At 26.5% G+C, this 12660-nt stretch overlaps 1 protein-coding gene across 1 annotated transcript in view; it reads left to right on the top strand.

Moving 5' to 3' along the window:
* Positions 1–1779: 1779 nt before the first annotated feature.
* Positions 1780–12660, top strand: part of LOC106681416 (protein Wnt-4) — a 76915-nt gene continuing 66034 nt past the window's right edge. The window contains exon 1 of the mRNA XM_014421726.2: positions 1780–1838. Within this exon, the coding sequence (XP_014277212.1) occupies positions 1780–1838 (59 nt within the window). The remainder of the gene's footprint in view (positions 1839–12660) is intronic.

The following is a 12660-nucleotide window of genomic DNA, read 5'->3' as shown; positions in this document are numbered from 1 at the left end:
TTTACATTTCATAAATAAAGAAGTTGGACACACATATCAATTTATTTAAAACCTAAATAATTCATAATAATGAAAAGCGTTATACGCTTCAATGATCCTAAAAGTGTTAATAGATGTACCTTCGTAAGGAGTGTTGTTCTTGTTTTGAGACTTTTGTGAACTAAAATATGTCTATAAAGCAAAAACTAGTTGGTTTCTATAATTTATAAACAAAATACATATTACCCCTCCCCAAATAATCAAATTTACTCAGCACTCTCTTAAAATGCAGAAAAAGAGCCTATGTTTAACCCGTTTTCATCATGACTTCATCCCCACGCACCCATGGAGCTTAGAAGAAAAAAAATTCTATAATTTATTACTTACCATGTTATCATATAAAAATCGTAAATTTTGAAATACTGGATGTTGTAAATGAAATAAAAAAAAGCCTAGAAGAGATTTAAGGAGGCATTGTATACTAAAAAACTGTCTACAATTTTCTTCCAAATTTAGTAACACTTTCTGGGTAAGATGACCATGGACCCACCCGGTTGGAGTTACTTATAAGTAGGTATCCTTGGATGGATCCCATACCTCACTAAACAAAATCAAAGTTATAACACTTTTTTTATGGTTCTTTTTATTAATTATTATATAAAGATTGCCATAAGGATATAATTGATTCATAGTACATGTTAAGGTGCAATACTTCTTGCATAATACAGTGATGTGATTTAATCGCCTTTTTTTTTGCTCGTTTTTTATATAATTTTAGTTTTAAATAGTAGGAGATTCTTCCATTACAAACTCCCTAACCACTCAAACCCATTAGTTTCTAATCTTCCGAGGCGTCTAAAAAGAAGATGGCCTCGAGACCTTATATTGTAAAAATGTTTTTACGTGCTTGTACCATACCATTATGATTTACTTGATGTATTTATGTACAGTTGTAAATATCAATAAATAAATTTAAAAAAAAATAAAAAAATAAAATAGTAGGAGGATTAAAAAAAACAACTTAAAAATGAAAACAAAAAAATAGATTAAATATTCGCTAATTATAAAAGATGAAGAATTATAAAAGATGAAGAATTAGAAAACTTGGTTTAAAATATAATTTGGTATAAACAAGTTTATATATACAATTCAGGTTTCTAATTTTATTACCTTTTGTCTAATAGGGTATGTTTGGTACATTTGTGAATTTCCTTAGTGGTCGGTTGTAGTTCCTTATTTGTTTTTATGAACGTGTTGTCGGAAATGGGAGTAAATTATTAATCGTAAGAAGTAAGTTAGACGCATTAGAGATTTTTGTGTATCGAGAATAGTTGTTTAATATGCTCATACATATGTTTTTAGCTCCATAGTATTTGTTTTGTATGTGCTTAGAGCTTTGTCCACTTTAAGTGAATGACCGACTGAGCTCGTGAGTAACACTTTTAATAAGTATGTTTTGATTTATGGACGGTAGAATATTCCTTTTAGTGAATATTATAGAGTTATACCATCGATTGCAATTACGGTTATTGATAATATTCGTGGGAGTAGCGGGTTGAATAGTTCCTGTTTCTCTTTCGTGTTGAGGTCGATCCGAAGAGCTCTGTCTTCGTATTGGAGTTTCTATCCAACCCACGGTTATTTTCTTAATAAAACCAAGCGGTTCCTAAGGAACTAACATATATGGACAAGGGAGTACTAGGGGAGGGAGCGAGCGATAAGCGTTGGAATTACGAGCGGCAATAAAGACGCAGGAGGGGAGGGCTGCCACCCTTAGCAGGCTCCTCAGTTGTGGCAGGCATGTTCGCCGCGTCGCTCCTCTTTCTCGCCATCGCCCCTGCCGCCGCCTCCAACTGGTGGTGAGTCACAACCACCTCTCGTCCAATATAGAAAAATAATATTATATAATAATTAATTTTCATTATATTTATTATAAGCAATTTATTACTGTTGTATATATATTTTTTTGTAGGTTTCATCTTTAAATTATTAATTATCAATCAGAATGATTGAGGTAAAATATTCTTAGGATCTTATTGAACCCAAATTTAAAAAAATAAAAATATAACAAAATAAATTTTTTTTATTAATTTTATTTTAAAACTTTCTTATACATATATTTTAAATATTTTAGTGACGTTTCGGCCTTTTTTTTTCGTAACTTAAATACTTCACCCCAGTCATCTGACTAAAGTTCTTGTAAATACAATTCTATGGAAGTATCATTTAACATTCTTTCTTCCTTTCATTTTTTATCTATAACATATTAATTAACATTGCACTTAAAATTAATATATAAAAACGTACATAACTTTTTAAAAATGTAATAACTAATATGTTGGTTTTTTTTTCTTATTTATAGAATTTTAAAGAGATGGGGTGAAGAAGTAAGGAAAAAAAATTTGACAATGTCCGAATTTAAAAAGAGGCCGAAACGTCACTAAAAGATTTAAAATATGTTTACATGTATAAAATAGAATTGTTTGAAAATGAAATTAATAAAAAAATTATTCTTATTTACTTTTATTTTTTAAAACGTGATTTTAATAAGGTTCTATGAATATTTTTCATCATTCATTCTGATAATTAATAAATTATTATTGTAAAATATTGTCAGGCCTTTTTTTTTTTTTAAAGACAAAGTTATCGTTCAATCATTTATATATTGTATTTCTTATTGAAATTAAAAATTTCCAGCAATTTATTAGTTGGTCAAATCATATTATAAAATATAATTTGTGATTATATATAAAAATAAAGAGTATCATAATAAATAAAGGTAAAGATTTTTTAAATATAAAGTAATGCTTTTAAAAGTTTAAAATGTAAATAACATGCCCAAATTCACCGTCATTATCAACTTAGATTAATGATCTTAATTTAAGATTCTTTTAGTATACCATTGTCTATACCACATATCTACATCATGTGTGACACTATTTTGGATAACTCTTTTGTTGGGGTTACCACAAAAACAAAAAAATATATTATTATTATTAAATTGAGGATGAATTAAATAATGAATTATTTTTTAAAAATTTCCTTGAAAAATTATTAAATAAACACTGAAAAAAATAATCCGATCATTAATTATATTTTCGAAATTTAAAAGAATCTAAATAATTAATCTAATTAATTCATAATAATTATATATTTAGATAAATAGTATTATTATTATTATGATAAAAATATGAATAGAGAACAAGTAAACACATACCATAATACTCGTAATTAAGAAAATTGTTATTACAAAACATTACAGATTTTGATTTTAAATTATGGTTTTTTAAAATAATATAATAAAAAAATTTTAACTTAAATTGAGACAAGTTATTAGTTTAACCATTGGTGACTGTAAAAAATATAAATGTAAAAGATGTAAAAAATATAAAAGCGATAGTAGGTCGTAATAATAAGTACTGTCGCTTTTATTTTTTACGTCGAGAAAACGATATGCCGTAATTAAAAAAAAATTTAGTGAATGTTCTAAATTGCTATATTATTCAAATCCCCAAAACATATTTATTTTATTAAAATTGGAATCGGGAAAAGTTTTGATTTGAAAAGAAAAAATAGATATTTTTTTAAAGTCACTTCTCTTTGTTACATTTGTGAATTGTAAAAAAAGTTTAATTTGACAGGGAAAAATGAGTACAGGTATTTCAGAACGTCTCTTGACTATTTTTTTGAATCTATGGGTGATTGCAAGAATGTTGCGTTGTACTAAATGTACCATTTTGTTCACTTTTGGAATCTAATCTGCAATAGGCTTTGAGAGTATTAAAAAAAAAAATAAAGCTTAGATATAAGATTCCTGAAAAAGTGGACTAGAGATGTTTTGAAATTCTATCCCTAAAAGGTTTTAAGTTAAATGACGAATAGATTAATTTGTAAGGCAGAAAGTTAAATTTGTCTGGAAAAAAATATATATGCTGGTAAATAATACATATTTCAAAAATAAGTCAAAAAAATTTTATACTTTATAAGACACATTTACTTTCTCATAACATAATTGACTGTGTTACCAGTCTTTTCAATTTAAATACGAAAACTTTCAAATGCCATCTTATTCATACTGCATTACATCTTAAATTCCTTTGTGTTCGTAAGTGGTGAGAGGATAAACACATTTTATCATTAATTATATATATTGTATAAAATCTTATTTAAGAAAGAGATTAATTGTTATAATAATTATTTCGATTTATTTTAGGATGAAAAGGTTATATTTTCCCAACTTTTATGTAAGGCAGTTAATCTTTTTACATATTTAAAATTAAAACATAGTTTCACACATACAGTTTTCAAGCCTATACCTACATTTTTCTTTATTTAAAAAATATAAGGTTAATTTGTTCAGTAATAAGTTTAATATAGAATATAATTTATATTCATATTTTACTTCTAAATAACAAAAAATGAAATGATTTTTATCAATAAAAGGTAAGAAAGTTTTACCTCTTATAAACTTTCAATTGTTAGGACATTTATTTGTCTGGTTAGCTCACGATCGCCTACCTTCTATTTTGTACTCAAAGAAAACAATTTGAACGGTTATTGTTAACAATTTATATCCAGTATATATGTATAATAGATCTTTTTTATACATAAAACAAAATTTAATTTTGAAAATATTTGAGGAATTAATATATATATTTTTTTTAATACATTTCATTTATATCGAATAAGTTTTACTATAGTATTTGGGTGTGTATATTTAATTTTTTTTCTTGAATATAAATTTGTTCTTGATCTCCTAAAAAAAATATAATATATGTTATTATCTTTATATTATATAGCTCAAAAATCTATGTAAAAATATTGTTTTTTTTAAATGATACTACCTTAGGGATATGTTTTAATTTCATCACCTTTACTTACTCGACCTTTATAATTTCAAATACATTATCTCAATTTTAGTTTCGAGAATACCATTCGAAAGACCGGTAATTTTCCTGCGTTAAGATTTAACTTTTAATCTACAAAGCCGTATTAGATGTGATTTCAAACTATTTAAATAATTAATTATCTAAAATTGAAAGTTACAGCATTAATTTATATAGTTAATATTTAATTTTCAGTCTACATAGCCGTATTTGAAGTAATTAATATGATTTTAAACTATGTAAATTATCTAAAATTGAAAGTTATAGCATTAATATTTAATTTTTAATCTAAAAGGCCGTGTTAGAAGTAATCAATGTGATTTCAAACTATTTGAATTATTTTATTTTTATTGATAAATATTACAATCTACCACAACATTGTTGAGCAATAAGTAATAGTGATAACTGATTACATTCATACTAAAGTAAAATAATATAAGAATAAAAAAAAAAATACATAGAAAATAAATAAAATCTCTCTCTAAATATATAAAAACAGAAGGATAAAGAAATAATCGCACTATGTACAAGAAATAGATAGATAAATAAAATAGAATAATAATATAAATAAAGAAAATATTTGAATTCTTTAAAATTGAAAATATTTTTTTTTTTAATTTTTCACACTTAGACAAACAGGTTTTTAATTATTTTATGCTTCAGATATTCCATAGATTGTACCGTTGAATGGATTTAATTTGTAAAAACTCGGATAGCTTTAAGAAAGTCTGTAGGACGACCTCAGTAAAGAAAATAACTACAGTCTAGATTACTATATTTGAAATACGTCCAATTCTAAATAAAATCAAAACTTTTTTTATCAGATCTGCCACTATTCATATATAATTCATGATTTTTTTTTAAATACGTATTAAATAAAAGTAAAGGAATTTTCAGAAATAAAAGTAAAGAAATCCTTTGTTCAATTAATTACTCTCATAAAATCATTGAAGGAGAGAGTAATTACAAAATAACAGTATATTAATATTACAAAATTTTAAATATGCCATAAAAAAAAAAATCTTTATATTTGGTATTGTGAATACAGTCCATTAAATGAAGTTTTTGTAAAATTAGACGAGATGTTGAGTTTAGCCCCTCAATGTACTCCAATCAGGACTGAATGGGAAGGGCGAGTTGAAACATTTTTTATTTATTTATGTTTTAATTCATGTTCATTTTTTTTATAAACATACGATTTTTTTTTTAATGTTATTGATCAATATTTTGAGTTAATCTGAATAACAAAAACAAGATTATTGGACAAGGAATTTGACCCCCGTTCAATTCATATTTATTTGGCATAGGCTCAGTATGTTTAAAATTGTTACTTTTTTATGAGGCAAGGTAGTAAGAAATTTAAAAAACTCAAAATGTAAAGTATTTATCAAATAAAGGATATTTAGAGAAAAAAAAATTTGTACATTTTAAGTTGCTTATGAGAATTATAATTGATTCACAGATTTTGGCGAAGAAACGAATAATCTTGAGTAAATTGACTAATTTTTTATACTTTCACATATCTTCGATTTGTACATCTTCCTAATAATAAACTGAATTCTACGGCCATTATAATTAATATTTTTAATGGGAATGCAAAAACGAATTATTTTTTGGTGGAACATGTGGGCACTATTAATTTTTATCATTTCGAAAATTATCTGATTTTTTTTTTAAACCATGAGATAGCATTTGAGGTGTATAATATTGTTTTAATAGTACATTTCAGCTAGGATGGAAATCCATTTGAGTTAGGGGATAAAAAAATTTCTTTTTTTTTTTTTTTTTAACCATGCCTCTTAGATATTCGGTTCTTCACAACGTGTTTGAGCTAATTTATTATATATTTTTATTAATTTAAAATTTATTATTTTCTATTTGAAAAAAATGTCAAATGAGTGTAAAATGGAATAATCTATCGACGCCATATTTCGCTATTATAAGAATTATTATTAATACCTCAATTATTGAGAGGCATCTGTGGTTATGTCAATAGAATTCAATGAATCAGAGTACTACACTTTGTTTGATGACTAGAATTCCTCAAAGAATAAAAACAAACAAACTAAATCCTAATTCTAGATTGAGATGTATCCCTAAGATATGTGTAGAGCTGTATCAGTGGGGAGCGTATATCCCTTAGTCAATACGCTACCTAACATATTTACTTTACGTCTGATCGATTGAATTCTAAGTTAATCTTTAAGAAATAAAAATTCAAACATTCAAATGAAATTAATTTTAATGTTCTGCTGCGTTTGCTCTAATCAATATTTACTTAATTTTCAAAACACTTTAAATGACAATGTTGATAAGTTGTATAATTTTCTACATTTTCTGAATGTTTAAAGAAGCGTTATTTGCTACCTGCGTACAACCGTTCAATTTTACTACGGTTACATTAAAAACCGAGCTACGTTGCAGAGTCTGGGTTTATTGTTATTTGAGAGTTTATAAACATTCACTTTTTAAGGTTAAATATTGCCCTAGGAGGTCTTATATCCAGGGCATTTTCCGCCAAAATGTTTTCTATGTTTCTTTCTTTTCTAATTAAAATTTAATTAAGAAGAGTAAAAACGTGGACCTGGGTAATAATTTATTTAAAACTATAATAACCGAAACCGAGGAACTGGTTTGGCATATTATAGCATGAATAATTAAAAAAAAAAACATGTACCTCTACAACCCATGAAGGGTCTTGGGGTCAGTAATTGGTACTTCCAGTACTCACGGGCGTATGCAGAATATTTTGTGAGAGAGGGGGATTTAATAAGAAGCCATACAATCACCCAAGTGTCTATAACATACTCTATTTCAGAGGTATTGCTCAAAATACAAACAATATAGTTGAGTGTGAAAATCATATATTTTTAATCACTTTTTGAGGAGAGGAGAGAGGTAAAATATTTTAAACAAAAAATTTTTCTCATTTTACTCGAAGGGCATATACATTGCCATAAAAACCTTCGGTAGGTAAAAATAGCAAAATTTAAAATTCCCTAATAATTTTAACCGGACTCGCTTACTATTTTGAAATAATGATAAAAGTTCTTCTAATGGATCACCTGCGCCTCCCACACATAATAGCTAAATTAATCAACGAAAAGAACTTAATATGGATGATGGAAATACTAAAAATTTGAAGAAAGTAAGACATTTGATTCAAAAAATCTACTTAAGGATTTGAAAATACACGAATATGATTTATCGAAAAGGATTAATCAATATAAAACAAATGAATACATTAAAATGGCAAGATCAACAGTATACTACAAAATATGTGCTAAATTGGATTACAACAGTGTTTCGTTTTAGGAGCAACTTATTTTTAAAGCAAGAGGTGAGCTTCCAAATCTACATCACCAACCATGGAAACTACTTCTTACGCAACATGAATGCACTGGAGGATACGGCCCGTTTTATAGCGGTTTGCCCAATATTGAAGGAAATTAAAATATAATGTTAAAGAAAACAACTACTAACTTTGTTGGAAAAATAAAAAAAAATTCTGAACGGTCCAAATCATAAAAATGTATATCTTTATTTAAAAACAAATATTAACTATAGAAATGAATTTCTTAGGGATATAATTTAGAATAAACTATTACACTTTTTTTATATTTTTTAATTGTAATATAAAAAACGTGTATCTTAACATTGTACGATTAAACGAACACCTCGAAAGACGAACAAAAGTTAATATCATACATAAGAATAATGATGAACGCTTATATAAAATAATTTAATTTTCCCAATTATATCATGAAGTAATTTAATTTTTCCAAATTTAATCTTTTGGATTCGGAGTATCGCTCACCCCTTGCCGATTTTGACACTTGATAACAATAATTTTCTTTTCCATTATTGATAGAATCCCAATTTATGAACTTAGAAGATGTTGGTTTTAAACTTTTGTTACTCTTAGTAGAAAGTTCTTTCACACAATTGTCGAAGTTTGAACTAGGTTTTCAAGTCTAGAAGTTTCCACGTTTTTGGGTTTTCAAATTAATAGGGACGGTGACACAATAAATAATCGGGATGCGAATTCGCTGAGAGAAATCGAACAGTAAGCTTCTGAATAAATTAAATCAATCGATAAAAACCGAATACATTAATCGATCATAAATAAATAAATAAAGAGAAGATTACATTAAATGGATATAAAAGTGAAAAATAGTGTGTTTTAATTTTATTAATTCTTGTAAATTTTTCGCTGGTATAAAACAATGAGTTCCATAATGAGTAATGAATTATAGAACTGAATTTTGTGATGAAATCAATCAAATTCTGCATAGAAGTCGATCCTTTAAGTATTTTATAAAGTTGTGAATAAAACAAAGATATATTTCCGGTACGCCTCGAACACTTGAATGTAGTTTGGGAAGGTGTTTTGTTTTCTTAGTTCAAATGAAGAGTAATTGGAGTTCTATCAGTGGGTAGATTCTCCACATGTTTGTATCATGTCACTATGTTACCTACAGCAAATTTACTTGTTGGATATATGTGTATACAGTTGTAAATAACAATAAATAAATTATTTTTAAAAAAATAAATAAAAAAATGAAGAGTATGTTCGCAAATATTCGATATATTATGTTATTATGCAACACAGCCTTAAAATAAATATAAGAATAATTTCCCGTATAGTATTTATCACTGCAACCATGGGGTGCATGCAACCATGCAACAATGTGCAAACCTCTTGAAAAGGAAGTCAAAGATAAATGTCAATCTTTGTAGAATGAAAGCCCAAGGAGTAAATTAAAAATTATTAAAAAGGATGTCAAGCCTTGGGGGAACAATTTTATCCCAAATGCCGTAGAGAGGAGGTTGTACTGACCAAGCTGAGAATAGGTCACACGAGGCTCACCCACTCCTATCTTATTTCAGAAGAAACGCCTCCGAACTGCCAGTATTGCAATAACAATTTAACAATAAGCCATGTTTTCCAACGATGCCCATATTTTACACCACACATCAATAGCTTAGGACTAAACCCAGATATTTCAAAAACCCTCGGAAACGATGATAAAACATTAGAATTAGTATTTCAGTTTTTTAAAATAAAAACATTTACTGACAAAAATATAACACAGAACGGAAGAAAAAATAAATAAATAATAATAAAATAAATAAATAATCAAATTTAAAAATAAATAAAATTAAACAAATATAAGCAACATTAAATAAATTATAAATGGCGTTGATGACCAATGAAGTTTGGTACCACTAAACAAAAACAAACAAACTGCAACCATGGATGATATCATTTTCCTCTGGTCAAAATAAGGGGGAATTGAAATAATTAAACCTACTAAGAGACAAATATCGAATATTCTAAACACCTGCATATTTTTAAGTAGGATGCAAAATTTGAATTATACAAAATGCAATATATAAATGCATATATAAAATGCAACAGTTGAAATTATACATAATTTTAAATTATAATAAATATCGTTAATGTACCACTGGGGGAAGGAAGGAGGGTAATTTAATGAAATTAGTGGTTCGAATCGATTTTAATAAGTGCCAATGAAAAGTATTGCAATTAATAATAATGCATTATATGAGTATTGGGTACACTACCTTAAATATATTTCTTACGAATAAACAAATCCCAATGATTTTCATTTCCATAATTTAACAAATAAGGATAAACATGATTTAAATTAACTATGTTATCAATAAAAAAATCTTATATAAAGGATAAAATCTATTAAATAACGTTGAATAACAAAGTCAACATTTCTTCAATGCAGACTTCATTAGTTCAAAAACATATAATACTTCACAAGCGCACTTAACACATCTCATATCAACAGCCCAAAAACTATTAACCAAATAGAGATCGTACATTACTCCTAGACAGCTCAACATAAATAAGCTTCGGCCCTAAGGGGGGGGGGGCAGTCAAGGCAATTCAGACCCCTCAATACTTTTTGAAATGGGCAAGAGTGTCCCCTGTCCCCTTCCCAATATTTCAGTCATTTACTGAAATGAATCCATGTAAAAATTTGTATTTATAGTACTTTTAATTATGAGACCTCATTTGACTCAAAACATTGAGATTTAATTATAAACAGAAAATCTTTCCACACCCAGAAGTGAATTTATATATATGTATGAATCTTTTTGGGACATGGAATATCGTGGAACACAATAAAATACATTCCGGGTTACAAAAATGTTATTCGGTAAAATATTGTACCATGTGAAAAAATGACGGCTTCGTTTTCATGTTCCGTTGGGACGTTTTCATGGGGCGTTTTATGTCGTGATATAAATATTAAATTTTGAGTATTAAAAAACTGTTATAAATGAGAGAATTTTTAAACCATCCCGATATAAATTGGTTATAATAATTTTTATTGTATGTTAGTAATAAGTTTTTTGTTTTTAATGACTGTTGTAATTCAAATTTTTATTCATTATTATTTCAATTTTAATTTTTTTCATACTTTTTTAATTGTTACATGTTGAGCAATTTGATTCATTTTTCTATTATTTTTAATTATAAGTCTTTAAAATAATATATGAGAAGAAGATGGTTGGGGAGCGCGGTCAGAATATAACACAAATTAGTTAAAGTAACTTATTTAATAATTCCAACGTTTCGGCCAGAATTTCTAGCCTTCATCAGGGCTAAAAACATAGAACAAGAAAACAACCAATGAATAAAAAAAAAAATAAAAAAAAGAAGATATAAACATAATGACATATAGTAAATAATTGTACAGAATAAAAATAAAGTTATGAAAAAAGTGGAAAATAAAATTTTATTTTACACTTAAACTTGATTTTATTATACATTTTATTTTCCCCTTCTTTCATCACTTTATTTTCTATTAATTTCATTCTTTACAATTACTTACTATATGTCATTCTGTTTATTTTAATTTTTTTTATTCATTGGTTGTTATCTTATTCTTTCTCTATAGCCCTGATGAAGGCTAGAAATTATGGCCGAAACGTTGGCACTATTAAATAAGTTTTTTGAACTTATTTGTGTTATTCCCTGACTGTACCCCCAACCATCTTCTCAATATATTATCCACAGTGAACTATCTTCTCATATTTAAAATAATAAATGCGAAATAAAATTGATAAATTTGTAGTAATTCATTCATTATTGATTTAATTCCTTCCTTTTTAATTTTTTTAATTTAGGTGTTGAAAAAATTTTTTTATTTTTTTTTTCACTAGTTCCAAGAAATTTTTTTTTTATATTGACAAATGACAATTTCTTTCTGTTAAGCAATATATAGATACTTACTTAATCTATTATAAATAAAAAAAACTTTTGCCATAATAGTAATACTCCTTTAGATCAGTAAAAAAACGAAATAATTATTCATAACTTTAAGAAATATATAACTATTATTGTCTAAATGAAATCTTTAACAATAATCATAGTTTTGAATAAATATAATCGAACAACATGTCACTAATTTTCTCAACATTTTAGCTACTTAACCCCAGTTACATTTATGACGTAACCATTTTCCAATCCATCCAAGACCATCGCGGATATCTAAGAACGTCATACTTATCTTATCAGTACTTCCAAAAAGATAGGTTATGTTATCCTTGCATCAGATGAAGTTGGTTTGGACAACTAACATGAGCACTGGCTACGGACTGATTGAAATTTTGTAAAAAAAAAAAAAAATTAACTTCGATCTGAACAAATTATTCCTTCCATAAACCATTAATGGTGCATAAACCAATAATTTATTCTCTAAAAAAATATTTTGTTTATTTTAATCAAATTTTAAAATGTTAAAATTTTTTA

The sequence above is a fragment of the Halyomorpha halys genome, unplaced genomic scaffold (genome assembly GCF_000696795.3).
Source record: "Halyomorpha halys isolate HHAL.00 unplaced genomic scaffold, Hhal_1.1 Scaffold337.1, whole genome shotgun sequence".
Classification (NCBI taxonomy): Eukaryota; Metazoa; Arthropoda; class Insecta; order Hemiptera; family Pentatomidae; genus Halyomorpha; species Halyomorpha halys.
The sequence above is the reverse complement of the archived record's forward strand: the minus strand, read 5'-3'. Positions and strand labels throughout refer to the sequence as shown.